This window comes from Manduca sexta, chromosome 1, assembly GCF_014839805.1.
Source record: "Manduca sexta isolate Smith_Timp_Sample1 chromosome 1, JHU_Msex_v1.0, whole genome shotgun sequence".
In the NCBI taxonomy this organism is placed as follows: Eukaryota; Metazoa; Arthropoda; class Insecta; order Lepidoptera; family Sphingidae; genus Manduca; species Manduca sexta.
In genome coordinates, this window is record NC_051115.1 from 2,635,625 (window position 1) to 2,663,501 (window position 27,877).

General features: G+C 37.8%; 1 protein-coding gene across 1 annotated transcript; it reads right to left on the reverse strand.

The window, feature by feature from the left end:
* On the reverse strand, nucleotides 1–27,364 carry LOC115447714 (lysine-specific histone demethylase 1B). Its single transcript, XM_037442605.1, has 15 exons — nucleotides 27,303–27,364; nucleotides 24,888–25,061; nucleotides 23,908–24,120; nucleotides 22,823–23,039; nucleotides 21,593–21,771; nucleotides 19,966–20,236; nucleotides 15,948–16,051; nucleotides 15,338–15,577; nucleotides 8,222–8,395; nucleotides 6,576–6,785; nucleotides 4,487–4,703; nucleotides 4,002–4,180; nucleotides 3,095–3,365; nucleotides 851–954; nucleotides 1–490 (listed from the first exon to the last, which is right to left on the reverse strand). The coding sequence occupies exons 1-15, from the start codon at nucleotides 27,347–27,349 to the stop codon at nucleotides 250–252; spliced, it is 2,841 nt and encodes a 946-aa protein (XP_037298502.1). The 5' UTR covers nucleotides 27,350–27,364; the 3' UTR covers nucleotides 1–249.
* Nucleotides 27,365–27,877: the final 513 nt, after the last annotated feature.

The window sequence follows — 27,877 nt, forward strand, 5'->3', positions numbered from 1 at the left end:
TAAAACATTTAAAAAATATTTAATAAAATATTTGTTTTTAGGTAACATAGTTCAATATACTAGAATGTACTTCGAGTGTCTTTACCCCATTCCTAAAAAATCTTGAAATACCCCATTACACTAAAAATGTAATAGGACCTTGTTATAGTGAACCAGCGGACTAACTTATATCCATTCAAATAGTTTCACAATATTTCCTTTTAAGACAACTCGATATACATCTACGTTTACCCCAAACGAGACAAACATTTAAATCTTCTTTGAATTATTTAGTAGCCTCATCGCTTCTCTATATCCGGTCTCTGAGGCGCCATGGACTGTTGAATAGTGTTGAGGGTTCGTCGCCTCGCCTGCGAACAGTACGCGTGGGTTGCCAGCGGAGTCCAGTAAGGGTTTACCCAGATCCTCTCGTGCGTTGGGGTACTGTGGGGTGAGGATGTTGTCGTATGTGTAACTACCCCGCGTGTAGGGGTTTTTGTACCAATTGGATCTGGAAAATGGAAAAAAAAGTTTAGGTTTATCTGTATTAAGGCGAGACTTTAAGTCATTGGCTCACTACTACAAGGCCCATTGTAATTTTCATTTATATGCTCGCGGCTTCGCCCGCACGAAGGTATTTTCCAGGATAAAAGTCCCGCTTTGTATTTTCCCGGGATAGAAAGAAGCCTATAACCTTCCCAGGGTCTTAAACTATCTCCATACCAAATTTCATAAAAATCCGTTCAGTAGATTTTGAGAAAATCGATAAGATACCGACAGATAGCTTTTAGGGACTTTGTTTTATAATATTTATAGATGTACTAGCATGAAAATTCTTGTGTAGAATAAAGCATACGTATAAAAAATGTACCTCAACATGGCAGTAGGCTCTGGTATGTCGGTGTCCCTTCCCATGAACCTCCTCAGGATTTCCATTGACTTGGTTTTCACCACGTCTTCAGGCAACGTCTCTACCTGGTAACGTCGCATACATTAGCTTGGATGAACAAGAGGTGCATGATTTCTTATGTTTATGCAAATGTAAGACTTGGAAACATAACTAGATACAGGTGGTAGGTCTTTCATATGTGAGAGTCCACCTGTGTGTACCACTGCAATGTTTATTTTTTCCGCCAAGCAGCAGTGTGTCGTCACTGTTGTGTTCCGGTTTGAAGGACATTGTAGCCAGTCCAACTACTGGATATAGTGAGACTTACGGATGATGTTTCTGCTTTTTAATGGCGGTCGTATCGCTTACTATCAGGCGAATGACAAGCTCGTCTCGTCATTCAAAGCAATAAAAAAAAACTAGATTTCGGATTTTATCACTGTTCCTTGTATTTATTTTTACTCCTAACGTTTCGTAGACTTTGCAGCCTTCATGATCACGAGGTGTTATTCGTCCGAAAAGTTACTGTTTTCAATGTAGATTTTGTATAATGATTGATTTAGATTCTGACAAAGAGGAGGCGAATGTGGATGGAAAAGTTGGTAGGGATCGATACCACTAAACCTTCGAACGTCCAATATCTAACAATCTTAGTAATCGCCAGGTCAAAAGTACCCTAAACTGGTAAAACATGAAAAGATTGATGAAGGTGGAGGAAGTGATAGAAGTATTAGAATCGTGCAAAGTCGTAATCCATAGCCTCTGCCTACCCCTATGGGATAGAGGTGTGATGCTATGTATGTTAATTTTTAGATTACCAGCACTCAAGACAATAAAAGCCTTCAAAATGTTGGGAGTTGTATAAACTAAAAACCATGATACAGTATATTTATTTCGAAGAGTTTTACACACACGTCCTTTATCCCGAAAGGGGTGGGCAGCAGTTGCGTAGCGTCCATACAACCCGATTCCTATCGACCTTCCCTTTTAAGTTCATTTACGTTTGTCTTAGTTCTTGGTTTTTGTTGAATTGAGCGCGATGTGTCGACTATGGCAATTTTTTTGGCCTCGGGTTACCTTTTGCAAAAATTACCCCTTCGCTACTAGTGGGCAGCCAACTAGTGCACCTAATTTGGCCATGACTGTTTCAAGTGTGGGCTAATGCCATATCGACTACAAATATCAGACTCCGTGCTGATACTCAGCAAAAAACCAACCTGGGGCTCGAACCCGAGATCTCAGCAGTCGTAAGCAAACTACACCACCGAGGAGACAAAGTAGAATATTATGTGCATACATGAGTTTTAGTTCAGTATATTTGTTATTAAAATTCAGTCCTAATATCCTTAAAAAATATTTCGCGCCAAATTCTCATCTCCAAAATTATTCAAGCAGATCAAAAAAAAATTATCCGAAGACCAAATTTACCCCGATTTATTGTTGCCCAAAATTTTTAACTTTTTTCACATTCAATAACTACTTTCATCCATGCACGCGGGGATATTTGTCGCGGCCCTAGGCACACAGCTAAGTGTGTATACCCCATGGTTGCCAATTCACATTGAGGCATAAGGGCTCGCGAACATTTCCTAGCCTTCTCTACTCCCATCCTAAGAGGTCTCTTTCTCCCACACTTTCTTCCCAGCTATCCCCTCCTAACTTTCCTCCAGGGCCCTTCAGTCGCTAAGCCAGGGTCTCCAGTATACCATTCGCAGGCTTCCTCCAGTGTTGACTGCGGGGTCCGATACCCAACAAAACAGTTTCACCCAATGACCAAAATCATTCAACCTATTATACATCACACCTAAAAACCAATATTTTGACTGGTAAATCAAGGCCGTAGCTAGGGGGGGCCGTACCTACCTTAAAATACTAATGCCTTTTCTTAATAATCAACTAAATTTTACGTTAATACTCAATCAAAATATATGGAGTAGCGGGTTTTTTATTTCACGATTTGGAAGTTGGTCCCATAGTAAGAGTTGTTCGTATTGATGGATGGAATAACCCTCTTTCGAGATTCAAGGGAATTTTGTTACAATCTATATATTACCTTAACAATTACTTAATAATCTGACTCACTCATGTTCACAAGTAAAGAAAGCCAAAAATCGATCGACCAGATCAGATTTAGTAACATTTTTACTTCCGCCCTAGTTGTAAAAACAGCTGCCCTACCTTAAATTCAAGTCTAGCTACGGCCCTGTACTAAATACTAATACTGACCAATTTAGCCGCCTCGCTGCACAACCAAAGGGTCAACGTATTACTGGTCCCCATGGCAACACTGGCGCCACTCATCATGGAGGTCCAGATGTCTTCTTTCGGGATACTCTTTCTGTCCTCAGCTTTCCATATAAAAGTGCTACCTGTCATATTCTTTGGCCACCAGGGTTTTTCAAAAGACAGTATTATTTTACCGATCACACCCATGGACATTATCTCTATAGCCGTAGTTTTTTCGCTTGGTAAGGCAGCGGAAAATAACGTGTTGTGCCTGGAAATATAATTGTCTGTGGTCTTCTGTCTGACTAAATTCAGGTTTTTAGTCAGTGCTGTGACTAAAAATAGATTTGTTAAATCGTTTTTATAGTGACATGTTAATTTAACATTGCTTTCTAATATCAAAATTGTAACCTTTAGATATACTTCGTTGACTCAATATTACAAGGTGCTATGTTATATTTGATGTGTAAATTGAATTATAATATATAACATTACTCTAAGTTTTTTTCAGTGAGATTTTCCAATCCCAAAAGATAAATAAAGGAGGAACCATGAATTTACTCTCTTTCCTAATTTTATAAACAGCAGTATTTTTTTTCATTTGTATTTTTAAATTTAAATTAACATAAGACCTTATAATACTAAGCCCGTTCCTAGGTATAAAATGACGCATGTGAGCAACATTTTTCTATTATTAAAAATATTGCGAGCTGTTGAACTCTATATCTCTGGCTTCGAAACTTATTGTAATAAATTTTTTTTCGATGTATAATAATATTAAAGAATCAAATTTCCTTTGCATAATATAAAAAAATAATCTGTATTAATATTAAATAAATATTCTACTATTTATTGAAAATAATAAATATTTTCAATCAATTTTCTAACCTAACCTAACCCAACCCACCTCTCCTTGAGCACGCCGAGCGAGACCGTCACGATAACACTCCGGGCTCTGTAGACGGAGCCGTCGGAGCAGGACACGACCGCGTCCTCCGCCGGCTGTCGCGGCCACGTGATGCGAGACACCTCCTTGTTCAGCGCGATGTCCAGGTTGGGGTAGCCGGGACCGTTATTGTATGTGTTCTGGAACACAAGTTTAGATAGGTTAAGCATTTGTGTAGCAGTTGTTTTGTCAAGCAGCGGTATGTAGTCACTGTTGTGTTCCGGTTTGAAGGACTTTGTAGCCAGTGTAACTACTGGACATAATAATTAACATCTCGTGTTAGGATGGCGAACAATACCAAACAATACTTTGTAATTCATTGTGTTGAATGATGTTTCTACAATATGGGCGGTCGTATCACTTACCATCAGGTGAATGGCAAGCTGATCTCGTAAAACATAGCAATAAAAAAAAATGAATGGCAGAGTATAGTATTAGAAACTTACCAACATGAGCTCAAAAAACGTCTTGTACCCGTATCTGTGCCAGCTGGCGTGCTGATGCCCATCCAACTCCTCGTATTGAGAGAACGTTGTGAGATCATTCCAATTATCAGACGACTCATAGCCTTCCGTGCCTAATTTCATACAATATAGAAACGATTCGATGAAATGAGTATCGTTCGCTATTTGCGGGTACTTCTCTTTAATGTGTTCGTTCACTCTGGAAGGAAACAGGTGGGTAAGTATATCAAGTTAGATGTTTGACTACTGCCTCACATGTAATTTGTAATATACTTTTTACTAGAAATAAGTTAAGTGAGTTTACATTAGATTTTTAAGTGTTGTTGCTGTGCCCAGGTCGCCTGGAATTACATTGTATTGTCCGTTTTTACCTTAATTTATTTTTTATGTTTGTATTTTTTGCATTCTGTATTTGCTTGTATTTTTTTTGTGTTTTTGCTTGTGCTACTTATCCTAGCCTAGCGTGTAAGTTTTATATTTTTTGTAAGATTGTTACAACTGTAAGCAAACCTAAATAAATAAAATAAATGTAAGTTGTAAAACCGGTTGTGAATATTACGTTATAATTTTATTGCTTTTGAATGAGAGGAGCATGCAGCTCAACATCATCATCATCAGCCATATAAGGTCCACTGTTGAACATAGGCCTCCCCTAAAGACTTCCAGACGGACCTGTCGAAAGCGGCCTGCTTCAGCGTGTTCCTGCGACCTTTATCAAGTCTGTTGCTGGCGGACGTCTAACACTGCACTTGCTGGTACGTGGTCTCCACTCGAGAACTTTTTTGCCCCATCTGCCGTCACTTCTGAGAACTATGCTCTACCCACTACCACTTTAGCTTGCTAATCCGCTGGGCTTTCGGTGATTCGTTGATAGTAGTACGATTACCCATAACCGTAATATCATACAGAGCTTTGCATATTCAAGGGTGTCGCTAAAGGAGGCAGGGAGTGGCAGCTGCCTTCCCCTCTGGAGGTTCGAAAACTTTAATGAATTTACTAATTCTATTCCTAATATTCCATACACTCAATTACGATTTGCTCTATGTTATTTCTAAAGCCGGTGAGGGGGGGGGGGGACCTAGAATGCATACTTTTATCATTCTCCGTATTAGCTTGCCCCCCCCTGAGATTTCGGCTGGCGACGCTCTTGTTTGTATTACAAACTGCGCGTCATTGCGCTCCTCACTGAGACATTAAAGTCTCATAATGCCTAGTAATTCAGACTACAATTTACGATACTGTTTGGAAAAAATAAACATTGTATTCAAGCTCGTCGTTAATAAAAACACTTATCAGTAATTTGGCTTTGATATTTAACACATGGATCGATATCGCTAATCGATATTTTTGACATTAAACGATTTTAGCGGCCCGATTATCAAACGGATATTTCACTTCGATGCTTTATATTCTAACGATTATAATAACATTGAAATTTTGAGAAAATGTAGCTGTCAAAATAACAGAAATAGCAAATTGTGACGTCATCGAGTCTCACCGGCCATAACGCTGCGTGCGTAAGAAAGAGTTGGCGCGATAACCCCACAACGCTCTTAATACTTTTCATGTTATTTCTGTATATAAAATAACTTATAAAATTGAACTAAGAAAAGTACTATTGGGATCAATACATAATATTGTCTAATAATATCTGTATTACTGACATGAGCATTGTTAGCTTTGAACCATATTTATTTTGATTCAAATCGTTATATTAATTTCATTAAACAACATATCGTAAACATTGATACCATCAAATCGGTAATTAGATATATCTATATTAAAGACTAACAAACGATAACATAAAATCTACAGTAATATATGTCACCAGCAATTAACATTTTAACGGTGAAGGAAAACATCGTGAGGAAACCTGCATACCTGAGAAGTTCTCTATAGGAATTTCGAGGGCGTGTGAAGTCTACCAATCCGCACTAGGCCAGCGTGGTGGACTAAAGCCTAATCCCTCTCAGTAGTAGAGGAGGCCCGTGCTCAGCAGTGGGCAAGTATATACAGGGCTGATATTATTATTAATTAACATTTCATATTTATTACAATCAATCAATCTCACCTCCTAGTAACATACTGGCCTAAAGGTTCCGGCACTGGTGGCGGGTCGTCTATCACTTGAAAGGCGAATTCCATGAGCTCACTTATCAACTTGGTGTCTGCTGGAGAGCCATCCGACACTAAGAATTGGAAGTCCAAAGTCTGATTGACGATATCTATGTTGTTGGCTATCGCTGTTTCGTACACACGACTGTTTATGGTACCGTGGATCCTGGCGAAGAGGAATTAAATTTATTGAATTAACGTACCAACCCCTGCTGTTAAAACTGGATAGTCCCACGCATGGCCGCCAAGATTAGCTTGGCGGTGCATCTGCTACATAATATCATAAAGTTTTAATTTTACTGTCTCGGTGGCGTAGTTGTACTGCATACGCGGTACGACAGCAGTCGAGGTCCTGGGTTCGAATCCCGGGTCGGGCAAAGTGATATTTGGGTTTTTATGTCAGTATCAGCCCGCAGTCTGGAATAGGCATGATGACAGATTTTTAAAAACTATTTTATAATGTTTGGAAATATTTATTAATTACAACGAATATCATATTATTGCTAAAAATAAAGATTTTAGTATACAAAAAAAATATTTTATTTTATAAGTTTAAAATTCGCGCTAAACGCATTAAAGCGTCATGGCGTTGCCTGTGACGTCACGTTCGAGTAATCGAGGTGTAAACACTATACGTTTTTAATATAATTTAGTTATTTAGTGAGAAGAAAAATGAATTCCAAAACGTACTGGTTATGTGCGGTTCCTCAATGTACTAACATATCAATAAAAACAACTAACAAGTTATTTATTTTCATTCCATACAATAAAACAACACGATATAAGTGGCTTAAACTTGCAAAGCGTGATTTAAAAGGAATATTACCCAGTACTCAGCTTTATTTTTGTGATGATCACTTTGACGTAAGTATTTACTTAAATCTTTATTTGAAGCGAGAAACTCTCCAAGCTTCAATAAGTCGATTCTAGGCAAATTGGTGCTGTTTGCTTTTGTAAATCATTAATTATATTAAGAGTTAGTGCTACAAGCGAAACAAATCGTGGTATATATCGATGGGTAATGATAATCATATGTTTACACAAACGTGACGTCATTTGCTCCGATTGGTGTTCAGAATGTCATGGCGGCTTGCATTATTTTGTAATTTCATTTTAACAAAATAATTATTAATCTCGCTCATAATAAAATAAATACGAGTTTTGTAATCCCCTATTTAGGTTTCATTAAACAGATGTAAAACTTTTGTTTAGTGTCATCATGCCTATTTGCCCGATATGGCGATAGGCTCGCCCCCTCACTCTCACTCTCGCTCTCGCTCTCGCTCTCGCTCTCGCTCTCGCTCTCGCTCTCGCTCTCGCTCTCGCTCTCGCTCTCGCTCGCTCTCGCTCTCGCTCGCCTCGCCTCGCCTCGCTCGCCTCGCTCGCCTCGCTCGCTCTCGCCTCGCCTCGCTCTCGCTCTCGCTCTCGCTCTCGCTCTCGCTCTCGCTCTCGCTCTCGCTCTCGCTCTCGCTCTCGCTCTCGCTCTCGCTCTCGCTCTCGCTCTCGCTCTCGCTCTCGCTCTCGCTCTCGCTCTCGCTCTCGCTCTCGCTCTCACTCTCACTCTCACTCTCACAAATATCACCAGCAGATATTTGTACTCACCACTCAGCACCGAGCTCGACGAGTCCATCTCCGAAGGGCACGGTGTTGACTCGTCCGCCGACCCTGTCCATCGCCTCCAGCGCCAGGACCTTCTTCCCGGCCTGGGCGAGGGTCGACGCGGCCGTCGTACCAGCTGACCCTAGGCCTACGACGATCGTGTCGTAGACCATGGCGCTGTGGAACATAGAATAGATAAAAAAAAACCGGCCAAGCGCGAGTCGGACTCGCACCGACGGTTCCGTACTAACCTGTATATAAGCAAAAGTTCAATTTCATCTAAATCCGTTCAGTAGTTTTATCGTTAAAGAGGAACAAACATACATTCGTCCTCACAAACTTTCGCATTTATAATATTAGTAGGAAGTAGGAAATGCTCGATCCTAATGGTACAACATTAGATAGCGTGAAAAATACAAAAAATATATTTATCAAACAAATTAAATAATGGAGTGATATGCAATCACCATTTATAAATATTGTCATTGACCTACGTATCGATTGGCATCGTCGCAAATATTGTCTTTGAGTTGTTATCTCGCCGCGGGGGAGCGCCGGGGAGTGCGCGGGCGCGGGGGGCGCGGCGTCGCTCGGGCTGAACGGAACGTGATTGTTTACATGTACTTATGTATGTACGTAGATAAATTTTTATGGTAGAGACTAGGGATGGCAATTAAGGGGCCGTTCAAGTATTACGTAACGCAATTTGGAGGGGAACAGAGGCTTGTAAAACGTTACGGTGCGTAACAAGCTCAGGAGGGGGGGCTTGTACAACGCGTTATGTAACTGGATTTTTATTTTAAATCAATAACAAAGGTACTTTAGCGATTATCCGGTATTTAGCGAAAAAATTGTAATTATATAGTTACATAGTTTTGAGAGGGGGGGTGTACAGAAAATCGTTACGGCGCGTTATATGGGAGGGGGGGGGGGTGGTCAAAAATCTTCAAAAATTGCGTTACGTAATACTTGAATGACTCCTAAACTACATAATTGGAATTAAAAGTCGTTACTTACTGGCTCCCGGCAACACATAGAAACAGTAGCACTGACCAAGGAATCATGTTCATTGTGCCAAGCGTCTTCGCGGACTCCGTTATATAGCATTATCTACATAGATCTCGTCACGGGTCATTGTTACTTAATTATACCGCCCAACCATTTATTTTACTTGACACATGCACGCCTATGAAATTCTATAATTATGTATTGAGTATTGCCAAGGAATGGAAAAAAAAATTGGGTACTTTATGAGCGCCGTTTTTTCTTTTCCATAGTGAAGCGATTTGCTCCACAGTTCCGATATATCGATTGATATTCATTGAGCCCACTGATCGAGTAACAAAGATAATTCAAAACTTTGAAAAATAAAATGTGTTAGTGTGATTTAAATATTTTCTTTTTATTTAATCTTTACTTAAGATTGGTCGTAATTTAACAATATGTCGCTCCGGACGTCCGTTTTCACCGGTGTTCACTCACTTCACGATATCAAAATATTTTTTTAAGAAAACCCTAGCCTCTTCCGACGCAGGAACCGACAAAAACCTATTTATACTGCCCACATAGTCTTCTCTGATTCCACAATCTGAGCAATTTCGAATCTGTATAGGTAAATAGGGGAATATTTGCCTCTTTTACTGATATGGTTAACAAAGCTGTCCTTCGATTAGCATACTCGTAATTGCAAAAACCTATATGCTCTCTTAGGCTCGGGCTACACAGAAAAGACATGGGGCGAGGATGGGGCGCAGACAGGACGCGGACGGGGCGCCTTCGCTATTTTTTAAGACGTATAGAAGGAACGAGGTATGTTCGTGACTTATGACGCTGGGCGCCGCGAGCGATGATGGTTTTCAGCTGTCCGATTTTGACACGATAACATGTCTTCTTCCTTGAAGATGTGTTAGCACTGGTGTATTTCGCTTTACAAAGGGGTTATTGCAATATTCTTATCTATTATAATTATAGAGAACTGGATGATTTTCAATTGAAGTACAAAATTGAACGTTGAATATAGTCGTTCCGCACTTTCACTTAATATACACTTAGGGATGCCATATTTTTTGTCAGTTTCTAAGATACAAATGCTTTAATAGACAAAACATACGGGACTCCAGTTTTTTATCCGGGACAAATAAGAAATAAAATTATTTTGTGACATTTTTATTTTTTTTCCGAGCATCGAATCAGTTTCAACATATTCTTATTAGTTTTAACGTATTTGTCATAATCCATACAATTATAATCACAATTAAAAAAAGGTATCAACTCGCTTTTTATTAAATTAAAAACCGAGTCGTATTGATATGTTTTCAAAAATGTGAAGGTTGCGTGCTTAAGTACTTGTCAATCGTAGATCGATCGATTTACGAGACAGAGTCTGTCCCTCCGGTACATTTTAAAATGTGCCTAAAATACAGGACGTCCCGGTAAATACGGGACATCTGGCAAGACTATATTGAAGAAATGAAAGCACAACAAATGTTTCAACTTCGAAAGACTTTTATTTTAAACGTGAGAGAATGTTTTACACTGCACAGCGCACACTAGAACCACCATGACAGCAGTGTTGCCAACATAGCACAAATATAATTACTTAATGTATAGTTTTTTTACATTGCTACCAACATATATACAATGATCTTCCTTCTCTAAACACGTCGCAACTACTCAAAGATGCAGGTAATTTTGTGTGACAGCGACGAGTGTAGGCACTCGCGCCCCACCCCGCCCGCACCCCCTTCAATCGTCGCTCGCGTCCGTGCTCCGTCCTTTTTGTATGTTTTACAATAGGGCGCAGGCGAGTCCACGTCGCGTCCTCGCCCTGTCTCTTCTGTATGTTTCGCGTCGCGACGTTTCTATACATTTTGTATGGAAGGGACGCGGAAGAGACATATGTCCGTGCCCGTGTCTTACGTCTCTTCTGTCTGTCCAGCGCATTAGACGGAATATGGCTTGACTATAGTATAGAAATAAACAACCAAGTATGAAATTAATTGTACAAGTTCTTGCTCGGGGAGGGGCCGCTAAATCGTGTTAGTTGACTTGTAGTAATAAATCGATATTAATATATAATTATTGTGTACATTTCTTTGATACGCGTACAGCAAACTGACGCCACTACACCTGATGTAAGGAGTGGGGTTCAATAGAATGTCGACTGAGTGATGATTAACCCTCAGTCGACACAATAGGGGACCGTCCTGTGTTTGATTTTGTACATTATTCTATATGTAATGGTTAATAATAGGAAAAAGAAACCCTTCTACGAAAACTGCATTAAAATTGATTAAAAAATGAGCTAGTAATTCATATTTCAAATATTACTATGTGCCGAAGTGGGCGCGAAGTGGGGATATCGCTTCATTTCTTTCTTTCACACGCGTCGTAATGCCCGATGACGTCACACGTGGTTATTGCGCCTCTTTTCTGTTTCTTGTTACTTACCCCTTCTACCGAAATTGAAAGACTTATAACTTGTTGATTTTTTACCGGATTTAAATAGTTCTTTCTCTGTTATAATTTATATAACGTATATATTTGATAATAATAAAGAACAAAAATGAGTCCGGTCCCCTATTATGTCTGTTGGAATATACACAGGCTGGTCTCGGAACGCGACACGTGTGCCACTATGGCGGGTTTTGACACCTTGTGTACGGACGCTGTCCGGGCGAATATAATATATATCCTACCACCAGGAAACTTAGGCGTTGCTTATAAAATGAATGCGTAGCTAAGTGTGGCAGTCTCGCAGTTAAAGGGGCCTCACGCGACCAACGCGATTAGATACAATGACACAAGATTTAAAATCCCCGTTTATTGTATTTAACAAAAAACATATAAAAGTATTGGACGCACTCGTCGCTTTCTGAACTTGAAATAAAAACAAAACTCCTAGTTTTACGCTTTATAAAGAACGCTCTGGACATTTATATTTTTAATTTTATCACAGACTAGCTGACCCGACAGACGTTGTCCCGTCTTAACTATGAATTTGCAGCGCGCATTCTGTCAATCGCTGCCAGTTATTTCAAACAATTGACAGTTATATAAAATTAATATTTTCGTTAAGTTTTCTTAAATTTTCTAATTTTCCGCGCAATTTCTTGATTTTTTTCTTTCATAAGAACCTTCTCCTGACAATAACAAACACAACAACAACAAAAAATAGTGAAATCGGTCCAGCCGTTCACGCGTGATGGCGTGACCAAGGGAAATAGGGATTCATTTTTATATATATACATAGAAAATTATGTTGTGTCAAAGCATATTTGGTAAGATACATTTATTGGGTAATTCTTGGAAACGAAAATAAAGGGCCTTTGCTGGTACGACTTCTCCCACATTTATATTAGTCAACGCTACGCCACTGATAAAATGAATAAAAAAATAAACTTACGCTTTGATAACCGTATAACTTCTTCGGCAAAATTAAAAATATAGATCACAAACTATATCACATATAATTAAAATCTAATTTTATTAGTTTGTTTACAATAACTAACTTTAAACTGAGGTGTGTAGAAAACGAATGGTCCGGCAAACCAACAACTATGACTGTTTGTAAGAGATTATGATAATAACGTCACTATCTCCAGTTATCTATTCTATTTTACACGATTTGTAATATTGATTGCGCAATTTTAAAAAAGAGAAAATAAACACAATATATTGCGCAATATTATCTTAACAATACTTCTCGTAATTAATTATAAGTATTAATAAATAAATATAGTAGTAGCCCGTGAACAAACTGAAATGGTTACTGGTGGTAGATCTCATATCAGTGTCCGCCTGGGTAGGTACCACCGCAATGTCTATTTCTGTCAAGCAGCAGTGTAGTCACTTGTGTTCCGATTTGAGTATTGTAGACAGCGTAACTACTAGACATAATAATTAACACTTCATGTCTCACGATCAGGGATGTTATGGATATGTAATTTCGGATATGGATACGGATGGATATCTGAATAAAATTATATCGGTCTCGGATACGGTTACGGATAAGTAATTATTTCGGATTATCCGCTAGTTTCGGATAGTTTCGGTTACGGATATAAGATTAAAGTAAAATAAAAATATTATGTAATACAGTAGGGCGACGATTAATAACTATCGTTCGTCGTCATAGTCGATTATTCATTATCGATGAACTAATTGGGGGACAGGGGTGTTCGGAAAACCTCTGTGTTTTAATTTGAGATTAAGTTTCATTGAAGTAGTGCCACCTCCTTTCCGTGAAAAGTTTTTATCACACTGTTTACATTTTGCAAAATAACCTTTAACTTGATGGACGCATTTTGTTCTTATAAATCAAATTAATACGTAACACAACACTTTTCCTTAACTTTATTAAATTCAGTACTTGTCTGTACTATAAGATGTTGCTTCATGCGAAATTTCAAGATTCTAGGTCGACTGGAAGTACCCTTTATATTTTGATTCCCTTGCGACTAGTTGCGAGTTTGTAAATATGCGGCCTAAATTGCTGTTTCTTTTGATTGCGTTGACATAGAAGTTTGATTTTGTTACAGCTTAAAGGTATTATAGAGCTGAGTTTTTGATTTTAATTTTAATACCTCTACGCGTTATCTCTCTCATTGGCATATTTAGGGAGTTGAGGCGACTAATAAGAGCCATCAGGGGGTCCTCGGCGGGCAGCAGGGGGCTGTCCACGCTTGGTGTACGTTTTATGCACCTTTTGCACATTGTAGTGACCCTCGGGATGGACGGCAGTGTGGAAGGCAGGCCTCATGCTGTCGTTGACGCTGAGAGCGTTCTTCAGTAGCGTGGAGGCTTCTTAACCTCCCTTCCTCTCATAGGATACGGGCCGAAATAGGCGGCACCGCGCAAGGTCCGCTTCAGACGAAGACTTAAACACTTCTGTCAGAGGAAGCCCTCAGCCCGCAGGCAAACATAGTTACACATGTGAAAGAACTCATGATAATAATTTTAAGGGACATTAAAAAAAACAACAATTATTTTCTTCACTAATATAAACATAGGGTTTGCTTTATTTTAGGTAAAGGAAAAAAGGAGTACTTCGATTGTAGTAAAACTATAAATGCATTTTGAAGGTTTTGATTCGTATATTAGCTTATTATAAATAGATGTTATTAATATAATTTATCTAATTTTTTATTCAGCAGTAATTTGTGGATTTGATGTAAAAATAAACAATATATGTGAAATATATATGAAAATCGTATGGCCCATTTCGAAATGGACAGTTTGTATATTCGTCGAAAGCTTCTGGACTTGTCATTCCTATATAAGTTAGTTAATAATAAAATTTCATGCAGTGAACTCCTCGAAAACATCAGTATAGCAGTTCCTTACAACAAACCCAGACGCCCAATAACTAGTATTTTTAAAACACCTTCTTACAGAACTAACTTAGGTCTAAATGCTCCAATAACTAGATTATGTGCTCTATATAATAAAGTTGGCACTAAAATGGATATTAATATATTTAATGATTCTGTAAAAGTGTTCAAAGAAAGACTGCTGGAATATCTCAAAAATTAACATGTAACTTTTTTATAAATTTTGTCAACTAGATATTCTCAATAACCTTTTCTGTTGCCAATTATATGACGTTGTTTACAATAGTTTTTATAGACAAATTATTTAGTATATAATTGTTACTCATTGATTTAATATTTTTTTGTACTGTATAATTTTCTACTTCCTATTATTATGTTTTAGATTTTAATTCAACATGTTGTTAGTGGTAAATGCTGTGTTCACCTATTAGTAGCACACATATCAGATGCTGTACCTTATAGTTTTTTATAATATTGATTGATGTAATATGTAGTGCTGTTGGTGTACCTTATTACAAATAAATAAATAAATAAATAAATATATAACACATATAAAATCTTTAATAAAATAATTGATCTTAGATAACATAGTTCAATATACTAGAATGTATGTCGAGTGTCTTTACCCCATTCCTAAAAAAATTATAAATACCCCATTACGCTAAAAATGTAATAGGACCATGTTATAGTGAACCAGTGGATTAATTTATGTTCATTTAAATAGTTTCACAATATTTCCTTATCAACTCAATATACATCTACGTTTACCCCAAACGAGACAAACACTTAAATCTTGTTAGAAATATTTAGGAGCCTCATTGCTTCTCTATATCCGGTCTCTGAGGCGCCATGGACTGTTGCGTAGTGTTGAGGGTTCGTCGCCTCGCCTGCGAACAGTACGCGTGGGTTGCCAGCGGAGTCCAGTAAGGGTTTACCCAGATCCTCTCGTGCGTTGGGGTACTGTGGGGTGAGGATGTTATCGTATGTGTAACTACCCCGCGTGTAGGGGTTCTTGTGCCAACTTGATCTGGAAAATAGAAAAATAATTTAACTGTATTAAGAAGGCGAGATACGGGGTAGCCAGAGACACTAGCCCAGTATTAAAAGGCCCTATGTTAATTTTTATTTATAACCTTATTAACCTTGCTTGCGGCTTCGCCGCGACTTTTCCGGGATAAAACTCCCGTTATCTATTTTCCCGGGATAGAAAAGTAGCCTATAACCTTTCCAGGGTCTTAAACTATCTTCATACTAAATTTCATAAAAATACGTTCAGTAGATTTTAAGAAAATCGATATCATACAGACAGACAGCTTTTGAAGACTTTGTTTTATAATAAGTATAGATGTACCAGCATGAACATTTTTGTGTAGAATAAAACATACAAATAAATGTACCTCAACATGGCAGTAGGCTCTGGTATGTCGGTGTGCCTTCCCATGAACCTCCTCAGGATTTCCATTGACTTGGCTTTCACCACGTCTTCAGGCAACGTCTCTACCTGGTAACGTCGCATACATTAGCTTGGATGAACAAGGGTTTCATGATTTCTTATGTTTACACGAATGTAAGACATTAGCAACTAGATTTCGGATTTTATCAGGGTTCCTTGTTGTTATTTTACTGACGTTTCGCAGACTTTGCAGCCTTCATGGTGACGAGGCGGAGGTGTCGTTCCTCCGAAAAGTCACTGTTATGAATGTAGATTTTGTAAAATGAACTTTAGAGATTACCAACTCTTCGTGACAATAGAAGCCTTCACAACGTTGGGAGTATTATAATCTACTATAAACCACGATAAAAACCTAAAGTATTTTTATTTTAAAAAGTATTACACATTCGTCCTTTATAACCGAAGGGGTGGGCAGCCAACTAGTGCATCTAATTTGGCCATAACTGTTCCATCCAAAAGAGGAGGCTGACGCCATATCGGCGATCAGACTCTGTGCCGATATTTAGGAGAACCATCCTGGGAATCGAACCCTAGATTCCAGCATGGCAGTCGTATGCAAACACCACTGACGCAAACAAAGTATAATACTATGTAAAAATAGTAGATGATTTTCAGTACATTATATTCGAAAATGTCAACACCAAATTAGATGCAGATTATAGAAAATACAGATTTACCAGTCTGGCAATCGAACCTTAGACCTTATCAGCGTTATTTGTAATACTCTATGGTAATTATTAAAGTTAAATATTAAAACTTATTTATTTATTAACTTCAGGTAACAAAGGACCCATAACAAAACTTACATCAATATAATATTTATTTATTTTTTTTAGATTTAGACAATACAATATTAATACTTTTTTTTTATTTACTGATAACATGCAAACCATAATAAAAGTAATAAATAAATCTCTCGCGATCAGAGTGGGATTCGACCTTTCAAAACTGACCTGTCGGTAGCGTCGGTAAACTCGCTCTGATGCTCGAGATATACAAACAAATAAATATGCAATGATTTAAGGATTTGTATACAGATAATAATTGCATGCAACAAATATACGTATTTCTTATACATGCAGACGAATAGCAAATCTGCCAAAGTCACCATTTTGGTTGTAAAAAATAATTAAAAAAAAAAAGAATTTGAAGAATCAGCTCGAGAATTGTCTGTTTAGATTTATTTAGAAACGGTTCCATCCCGTTCTCACTGCGCGATGATTGTATCTAGTTTTTCCACTCGTACTTTATAATAAAATATTGTACGTTATTTCGGGTAAGTGTACTCTATATTTTATGAGAACAATAAATTACGCGAAAATACTTTATTTGCCATGATTTGACTCCTCTTGGATTGCTCGTAAGAATTTTTGCTTAAAACACCAGTAAGTAATGATACAAAAATGACAGTAAGTATTTGATAAGCCTAATATTGTATTTTTTAAACTGTACGCATTAATTGTATTTTTATAGTCGATTTCTTTCACGGCAGTATTTACATAGATTTTAAATTTTATGATGTAGAATACCAAATGGCTAAACGAAACAAATAATTCGTGTTTGCATCTGATAATTTGATTTGTTAAAAGTTGAAAATAATAAATTAGAATACATTTTTGTGTTGTGGCGTATGACGCAACACAGCATTATGCTGAGCTGGCCACCGAATTGTCACATCGAAGGCGTGTAACGTTCCATTAATTTGTTTAATGATTAATGATTAAGCATGTTTTATGTTTAATCTTATACACTTTTTATGTATTGCATGATTCAGTTGTGACAATAAAAACTTTTTTTCTTTCTTTCTTTCTATTTGTCGTTTGCGCAAAAAAGGTGGCAAACCTAATTGTACCCCGTTATGCACTTTGATATTATGTATATCGCCAAGGCTAATCGAGTTATTTTCATGCATATTGGAAAGATTTAGAAAAGAAGTCAATGAGAGCGGTCATTCGATAAATCTTCTAAATTATTTCCACTCTAAAATCCTAGTCGGAAAATAACAACGTAGTCAGATAAGAGATTGGAAAAAATACTGACTTAGTAAATGAAGTCATTCAATTCGGCTAATTTGTATGTTTTCCTTTCCATTCTAGCATTTGTAAGCAAATAGCGAACGTTTTGGAACGAATTTTAAACACGCTACAAGACAGATGCAAACATGATGAACATCTCAAACATTTTTGATGACTAGATAGTTAAACTAAAATATTATTGTTTATCCCATGACAAATTTTGTCCCAGTATTCTTAGAAAATTAATCCGCAATAAAAAATACCGCTCCAAATTTACCCCATACATTCTGTACACCAAAATTATTTGAGACATATATATATAATAAAATCAGACCTGTATTATATACTTGCCCACTGCTGAGCACGGACCTCCTCTACTACTGAGATGTGATGTGTGTATTCTTTGTGAATTTATCGTTCGCTTTAACGGTGAAGGAAAACAACGTGAGGAAACCTGCACACCTGAGAAGTTCTCTATAGAAATTTCGAAGGTGTGTGAAGTCTACCAATCCGCACTACAGCGTGGTGGACTAAGGCCTAATCCCTCTCAGTAGTAGAGACATATATATCAAACAAAATTATGTGGTGATCAAATTTACCTCGATTAATTGTTGCCCAAATTTTTTTTACTCTCGGCCAAATTATTCACATTCACTAACCAGTTTCACCCATGCATTTGGACATTTGTCGCGGCGTAGGCACACAGTAAAGTGTGTATGCCATGGTTGCCGATTCACATTGAGGCCTATAAGGGCTCGCGAACATTAATAATGATAATAATAATAACAGCCCTGTATTATACACTTGCCCACTGTTGAGCATGGGCCTCCTCTACTTCTGAGAGGGATTAGGCCTTAGTCCAGTCTTAGTAGACTTCACACACCCTCGAAATTCCTATAGAGAATTTGTCAGGTATGCAGGTTTCCTCACGATGTTTTCCTTCCCCGTTAAAGCAAGCGATAATTCACCAAGAATACACACATTTTTTTTAGAAAAATCATACGTGTGTGCCCTTGGGATTTGAACCTGCGGACATTCGTCTCGGCAGTCCGTTCCACAACCAACTAGGCTATCGCCGCTTTTTTTCGCGAACATTCCTTGGCCCTTCTCCGTCCTCCCATGCTAAGAATTTTCCGTATCCTTCCCCACACTTCCTTCCCAGCTATCTTCTCCTGACTTTCCTCCAGGCCCCTGCAGTCGCTAAGACGGGGGATTCCAGTACCCCATTAACAGATTTCCCCAGGCGTTGACTGCGGGGCCCGATACCGCAAAAAACATTTCACCCAATAATTAAAATCATTCAACCTATTTCACCTCAGAAGATTGATCCGTTTGAAATGTGGTGACGGAGGCGAATATTGAGAATACCGTGGACCGTCAAACGCATAAACGAGTCGATCCTCTCACAGCTTAAAGTGGAGACACGTAGCCACCATATTTCGCCAACGCATCCTTGCATACCTCGAACAGATATGCAGTTCTTTTCCAGTGTTTTTAAAAAATAAAATTCGGGAATAAATTTTAAAAGACAGCCGTCTAGCGTGAATGATAGGAGAAGACTAACGGGGAGCAAAGGGAGCCTGTATATATTATGTATGGGAAGGACGAAACGATAGGAAAGAGCGAGGTAGGCAGGATAGTGTGAACAGAACATGTTAAACGGAAAGGCGACGAAAATCTGGAGAGACTTGACATCGTTGGCAATATCGAAGGCAAACGTTTTCGAGGCAACCGATGGACAGACCAGATTAAAGACTCGTCTACCACCAATTACCACAAATTAGTTGGACATGCGATGAACAGAAACTGGTGGAGATAAATAATCCGCTCTAAATGCGATACATCCAATGCTGACTACGATCCTTAGTCATGAAGGACCGACTACAGAGAGAGATGTTACCTCATGCCTAATTATCCATATTTTAAATGCTAAATACCAGTACTGACCAATTTAGCCGCGTCGCCGCACAACCAAAGGGTTAACGTATTACTGGTCCCCAAACCAAAACTGGGGCCATATATCATTGAGGTCCAAATGTCTTCTTTCGGGATACTCTTCCTGTCCTCAGCTTTCCACATAAAAGTGCTGGATGTCATATTCTTTGGCCACCAGCCTTTTTCAAAAGACAATATTATTTTACCGATCACACCTATGGACATTTTCTCTATAGCCGTAGTTTTTTCGCTCGGTAATGCAGCGGAAAATAACGTGTTGTGCCTGGAAATATAATTGTCTGGTCTTTTATCTGACTAAATTCAGGGTTTTAGTCAGTTCTGTGACTAAAAATAGCTTATTAAATCGTTTTCATAGAGTTACATGATTATTTATAATCGATTACTATCTAAATTGTAATCAAAACTAGATGTAGACATACTTCGCTATGTTATATTTGATGTGCAAATTGAATTATATTATATAAGACATTATTCTGTCATTTTCAGTAAAAATTATTAGTCATCCAGAAAGATAAATAAAGGAGGAACCATGCACTACTCTGTTTTTTAATTAATAGCATGATTTTTTAAAATTTTTGCAAATTAAATAAAAATTTACATTACACTTTGTAAAAGTAAGCTAGCAACTTGGTAGTGTATTAAACGCCTAATGTGGGCAATATGTTTCTATTGTTAAAAATATTGTGACCTGTTGAATATATATTTTTTTATTGCTTTGAATGACGAGACGAGCTTGCCGTTCGCCTGATGGTAAGCGATACGATCCATAAACAGTAGAAACACCAACACCTTGAATTACAAAGTATTGTTTGGTATTCCACTGCGCTCGCCATACTGAGACATGAGATGTTAAGTCTTATTATGTCCAGTTACACTGGCTACAATGTCCTTCACACCGGAACACAAGTGACTACACAGCTGCTTAACTACCCAGGCGAACACTGATATGAGGTGACCTACCTCCAGTGCTCCATATATATCTCTCGCTTCGAAATTAAGAAAGAAACTAATTGTAAAAAAATATATCAACGGTTGAAGGCTAATTGACTTAAACGACATTTTTTTGTGACACAAGTTAAAATCAGCACTTTTTTCAATGTCTTTTTTTTCCTAGTTAAAAATTTAAAAAAAATGTCCCTTAGGTCTATTATATATTTTTTTGTGTTTATGCAACTTAGGAATTAGAAAAAAAAATCTTTGCCTTGAAAAAAATATTCAAATCTCCTTTATATAATATTGCCTAATATAGACTGCCTCGGTGTAGTTGTACTGCATGCGCGGTACGGCAGCGCTCCGAGGTCCTGAGTTAGAATCCCATACTGAGTTGGGCAAAGTGTTTTTGCCCGCCCGGGCATTTGAGTTTTTGCCTGGAGTCTGGAATTTGTGCCCGATATGGCGATAGGCTCGCTCTCCATCATGGGACGGAACACACATGTCGAAAAGAAGGTACCCTGGTCTGCCCTTTGCATACCCCTTCGGGGATAAATGCGGGATGATGTATTGCGTGTTGTGTTCATTAAATACTACAAAAAAATAATCTGTATTTATATCAAATAAATATTATACTACTTATTGCAAAAAAAAAAATATTTTTCTAACCTAACCTAACCCAACTCACCTGTCCTTGAGCACGCCGAGCGAGACCGTCACGATAACACTCCGGGCTCTGTAGACGGAGCCGTCGGAGCAGGACACGACCGCGTCCTCCGCCGGCTGTCGCGGCCACGTGATGCGAGACACCTCCTTGTTCAGCGCGATCTCCAGGTTGGGGTAGCCGGGACCGTTATTGTAAGTGTTCTAAAAGAAGGGTAAAGATAAGTTAATTAAGCTCTAATACATTTTTATTGACTAAGTGAGTCGACCAAGCTTGATTTATTGTAATTTCTCTTAAATAATAATATCAGCCCTGTATCTATCACACTGCAGCACAGGCCTCCTCTCTGACGTGAGGCGCACATGTCATTGTAAATCAGCAACCATAATATTGCGAATGGTCGTGTAATTGTGCATTTTTTGGAATATTAATGTTTGATTTCACGTTCCATTGTTAATTTGAATTGGTTATTTCTTTCAATTTAATTCTTAATTCATCGATTTGGCGCCGACTCAAAATTATTTAGGGATTCATTAGATTAATTTAAGAAGTTAGTTATTAAAGTTAATAGAAGTATTTTATTTTATGCTTTTCGGTTTTTTCTTCGGTTTAATTTTATTGTTAAAAAGCTATTTCCTGTTTTTCTACCTTTAGAGTTAGTATTTTTATATTTTTTTATGGGACCAACTTCGGAGTATACAGTACCCAAAAAAAAAAAATCAAATTTGGTCTACTTTGTAAAAAGTTATGCGTGGCCTTACATAAAAAAATACGTGTCGAATTGAGAAGATCCTCAATTTTTTTCATCGATTAAAAAGTTTTTTTTAACAATCGAAATTCAAGGCCCCCTGTAACAAAAAGCCAGCTTTAACGATTAAGGAAAACATCGCAAGGAATCCTTCATACCTACGAACATATCACCCTTGGTACTCTTTATAATATTATGAATGCAAAAGTTTGTAATAATATTTGGATGATTGTTAGAAATAAAAACAGTAACCGCTGAACGAATTTAGATGGAATTTGGCACTAAGGTAGACCATGTCTTAGAATATATAACTCATTTTTGTACCAGTAATTTACGCCCTTAGAACTTTTAAAATTTTTAATCAGTTTTTCGAAGCCGTCATAAAGACTGAGTTAGTGATTTAGGATTATCTGCAGCAAAAAGGGTTCTCAAGCAGAAGAAGTTGCGAGCAAAACATAGTATTTTATAATTAATCAATAACACAGAGTTTAGTATGAGAAACTTACCAACAATAGCTCAAAGAACGTCTTGTACCCATATCTGTGCCAACTGACGGCCTGATGGCCCTTCAGGTCCTTGAAATGAGAGGACGTTGTGAGCTCATTCCAACTATTAGACGACTCATGACTTCCTGCGTCCAAATCCATCATAAATAGAAACGATTCTATGAAATCAGTATCGTTTGCTATTTGTGGGTACTTCTCGTTTATGTATTCGTTCACTCTGGAAGAAAACAAGTAGGTTAATTGTAAAACCGATTGTAAATATATGATTTTTTTTATTATATTTGAATGAGAGGAGCATGTAGTTCATCAACATCATCATCAGCCACATAAAGTCCACTGCTGAACATAGGTCTGGCCTAAAGATTTCCAGACGGACCTGTCGAAAGCGGCCTCCAACAGCGTGTTCCTACTGCCTTTATCAAGTCGTCTGTTGCAGGTGGACTTCTAATACTGCGCTTGTCGGAACGTAGTCTCCACTCGAGAACTGTTTTGCTCCATCGGCCGTCAGTTCTGCGAACTATGTCCTACCTATTGTCTCTTTAGCTTGCTAATCCGCTGGGTTATATCGGTGACTTTCTTTGATGATAATACGATTACTCATAACAGTAGCACCTTACAGAACTATGAATTACCTACTGCGAGGTACTCTATATTCCTCACTGAGACATTAAAGTCTCGTAATGCCCTGTAGTTCCGGCTACAATGTACGATACGGCTAGGTAAAAATAAACATTGCTTCCAAGCCTGAGGTTAATAAAAACATTTATCGGTATTGTCGCTTTAATATTTAACACCTGAATCGATATTGCTAATCGATTTTCTTGATATTAAGAATTGCTTAAATAGCTGTCAAAAACATCACCAGTTCCTAGTTTAATGATTAAGAGGCAAGATGGCGGGTTTGACCAACAGCTGATCGAGTAAATTTGTGTTTTAACTAAGCATAGCTTTGCGAAACTATTATGAGTAAAACTGATAATCTTCCGTAATAGTGTGTCATAAAATGTTATCTTTAATAATCAATTAATAAGATTTCCAGCAATTGACATTTGTTATTGATATATATAACTATCAATCAATCTCACCTCCTAGTAATATACTGGCCCAAAGGTTCCGGCACTGGTGGCGGGTCTTCTATCACTTCATTGGCGAAGTCCATCAGCTCCCTTATCAACGGGGTGTCTGCTGGAGAGCCATCCGACATAAAGATTTGGAAGTCCCACATGTCGTCGTTAACGATATCTATATTGTTGGCTATCGCTATCTCGTACACGCGGCTGTTTGCAGTGCCGTGAATCCTGGTGAAGTGAAACAAAATTTATTAAATTTACGCGATTCTACGCAAGCTATTAAAACTGGATTACCACATACAATGGCCGTCAAACATCTTGATCACACTAGGACGTGGTGTGGGATTTTGTGTACGTATGTGTAGCTACATTTATGTGTAATCGACGTTTGAAATGGAATCATATCTAAGCGACAAATATACCGAAAATGAATTATATAAAAATTTAGAGTTGCCAAATTTGTATCCGTCATTTGACCTAGGTTTTGTATTTCTAGGACAATTTTAAAATCATTAGACTATATCTTCACTACATAGTATAAAACAAAGTCGCTTTCTCTGTCCCTGTGTCCCTTTGTATGCTTAAATCTTTAAAACTACGCAACGGATTTTGATGCGGTTTTTTTTAATAGATAGAGTGATTCAAGAGAAAGGTTTATATGTATAATAATAACATCCATTAAATAGTGGAGAAATACTGTTATTTTGTTATGTTATACCCGTGCGAAGCCAGAGCGGGCCGCTATGTTTTTATATACAACGTTTACAGTTTTTCTGTAGTGTATTTAGTATCACCATTGCACCCGTGCGAAGCCGGGGCGGGTCGCTAGTATCTTTATGGAATAAAAAATTTAATAGTTATGAATTTTCATTAATATCATAACTTTAAATCACTCTACTCAAAAATTTACTGATTGTCGCTTAGATATTATTGCCTTTCAAGCGTATGAAATTCCCCGACCCCGCGGAATCTACTCTCTCTCTCTATCTACTCACCACTCAGCTCCGACCTCGACGAGTCCATCTCCGAAGGGCACGGTGTTGACTCGTCCGCCGACCCTGTCCATCGCCTCCAGCGCCAGGACCTTCTTCCCGGCCTTGGCGAGGGTCGACGCGGCCGTCGTACCAGCTGACCCTAGGCCTACGACGATCGTGTCGTAGACCATGGCGCTGTGGAGCATAGAAAAAATAAAAAACCTGACTGACGAAAATTTTACTAGGAGCCACAAAAAATAATAATAAAAAAGCAGCGATAGCCTGGGTGTGGAACGGACTGCCAAGACGAATGTCCGCAGGTTTAAATCCCAAGGGCTCACACCTCTAACTTTTCTAAAAAATCATGTGTGTGTTCTTTGTGAATTTATCGTCGCTTTAACGGTGAAGGAAAACATCGTGAGGAAACCTGCACATCTGAGACGTTGTCTATAGGAATTTCGAAGGTGCGTGAAGTCTACCAATCCTTACTAGGCCAGCGTGGTGGATTAAGGCCTAAACCCTCTCAGTAGTAGAAGAGGCCCGTGCTCAGCAGTGGCCAAGTATATAATACAGGACTGATATTATTTAATTAAATCATTTGATAAGTTATTATTTATCAACTTTAGGAAAAATTCATGCAATAGTTTGAGAGCATAAAAAGGTAAAAAGGCCAATTTCTGATCAAGGATCACTTCTAAATATTCAAGGTCCAAGGAATTATTTGACCAGACATACTAATTGATGCTGTTATTTTTCTTTTTATATCTAATGACGTTGTGACATCTTGTCATACGGACATTTCAAATAAGAACGACTTATTATCAACTAGCGGCCCGCTCTGGCTTCGCATGGGTATAACATAACAAAATAACAATATTTCTCCACTATTTAATGGATGTTATTATACATATAAACCTTCCTCTTGAATCACTCTATCTATTAAAAAAAACCGCATCAAAATCCGTTGCGTAGTTTTAAAGACTTAAGCATACAAAGGGATATAGGGACAGAGAAAGCGACTTTGTTTTATACTATGTAGTGATGGTTAATAACTTTTGGAGCAAAAATTAGGTCTCAATATCCGATAACTAACTAACTATATTCTTTAATGTCTGATTGTAGTATCTGTTAAATCCGTTTAATTGGATTTTCCCCCCGTTTAAACGGTGATGTGCGTGCATAAGCTTTTATAATTAATCTTTTTATACAAAAGACTTGGAACAAAAATTAAAAAGATTCAATGGACAATTGAATATGACAAAAACCCGGAGTTTCTTTCTGTATTTCTTCTTCGGGTAGTCATCGCTTAGGTAGCTAGTGGAAGGCTGGTAGGTTAGCTAGGTTAGGACCTTTATCGGACTCACCGGTGAGGATCGCGACGCGTTCCTACCTTTATGTTTATTAAGATTATGTACATCTTTTTTATTTATTTTTTCCTGCCAGCCCGAGCTGGCTACTTTGTTTACTTTGTAGTTTTTCAACTTCTTTATGTCTGTATATAAGCGACTTAATTTGAGTTACAATTAAATATTCTCATGTACACATACAAGGTGTTGCTTTGCATCCCCGCCATGTTTAAAGAGTATTGTAATGTAAGTCCTACCTCAAACTGAAATCCCAATATTTGATTAAAATATTTTACGATGATTTTGAATTAACCCCCATGTATATGTCAGAATAAGCCGCACAACAACGCGAATAGCCCACACACATGGACGGCACTCTCTGCTTAATAATAATAATAATAATATCAGCCCTGTATTCTCTGCTTGCAGTCGATAAATCAAAGCAATTTGTGTTTGTGTCAGCTGTGTACCATTACACGTGTGGTTTAATATAATCTTAATTATTTTATAAAGAGTAATTTTCGGTACTTATTTTTTCATTGATTCGTGTTCTATAAGTAGAGTGTACCAACTTCCGTAAATATGGCGGGGATGCAAATCCACAACTTTTATGTAAAGCAATAAAAAAAATCTTGATTTATCGTAAGTACAACTATGTTCGCCTACGTGATTTATAAAGCATTTTATTATTTATTTTATTTATTGCAGCATATTTTAATAACCTCATAAAATGTTTCGCTCTAGATTTTTTTTTACATTTTTATTTATATACATATATTATAACACCATAACAATTGAAACTAATGCGATGTTATACAGATTTAATTTTAACAATTTATTTCAATACACTTATGAGCCATTTCACTGAATTCCGACAGGTTACATATAAATATATCCAAGTTCTGAGATATAGTATTAAGCAGTCGTATGGCCCGTGACAAGGGCGCAAACCTTAGAATATTTGTTCGCGGTGGTTGATGTTAGATGCCACTGGCGTACTACGTTAATGTTATTTTATTTGTCAGGCGACCCCATCAGTGAATTAAATTAAAGTTAAACTACATAACAATAATAAAAAGAAGTTACTTACCGGCTCCCGGCAACACAGAGAACTAGTAACACTGACCACGGCGTCATTTTTATTGTGCCAAACATCTCCCGCGGACTCCGTTATATAGCATCATTATCTACATAGATCTCGCCACGGGTCATTGTTATTTAATAATAGAATTCTGGATTGTTCGACTATTATAAAAACGAGATTAATAATATAATAATATCAGCCCTGTATTATATACTTGCCCACTGCTGAGCACGGGCCTCCTCTACTACTGAGAGGGATTAGGCCTTAGTCCACCACGCTGGCCTAGTGCGGATTGGTAGACTACACACACCCTCGAAATTCCTATAGAGAATTTCTCAGATGTGCAGGTTTCCTCACGATGTTTTCCTTCACCGTAAAACCGAACGATATCTTATCACTTTGGTGGTAGCAGAGAACAAGTATCTCTACATACAGGAGTATTACAAAGATGTAAATGCAAACAAGGTTGTGGCTAGATCTTTTTGTACAATGAGTAACTACCTAAAACATAACGCAGGGCTCATCTATTTCTTGTTTTAAAGATCGCTCAAGATTTGGTTAACTATCGAATAGCATAGAGT

Bases quoted from the DNA above. Each gene is read 5' to 3' on its own strand.
- LOC115447714 (XM_037442605.1), bottom strand. From the start codon at position 27,349: ATGACGCCGTGGTCAGTGTTACTAGTTCTCTGTGTTGCCGGGAGCCG. The intron at 16,052-19,965 runs GTCAGTACTGGT...CGACGTTACCAG, and splicing joins GCGGCGACGCGGCTAAATTG to GTAGAGACGTTGCCTGAAGA. The intron at 8,396-15,337 runs AGTGTTTGTCTC...TATGTTCCACAG, and splicing joins AATATTTCTAACAAGATTTA to CGCCATGGTCTACGACACGA.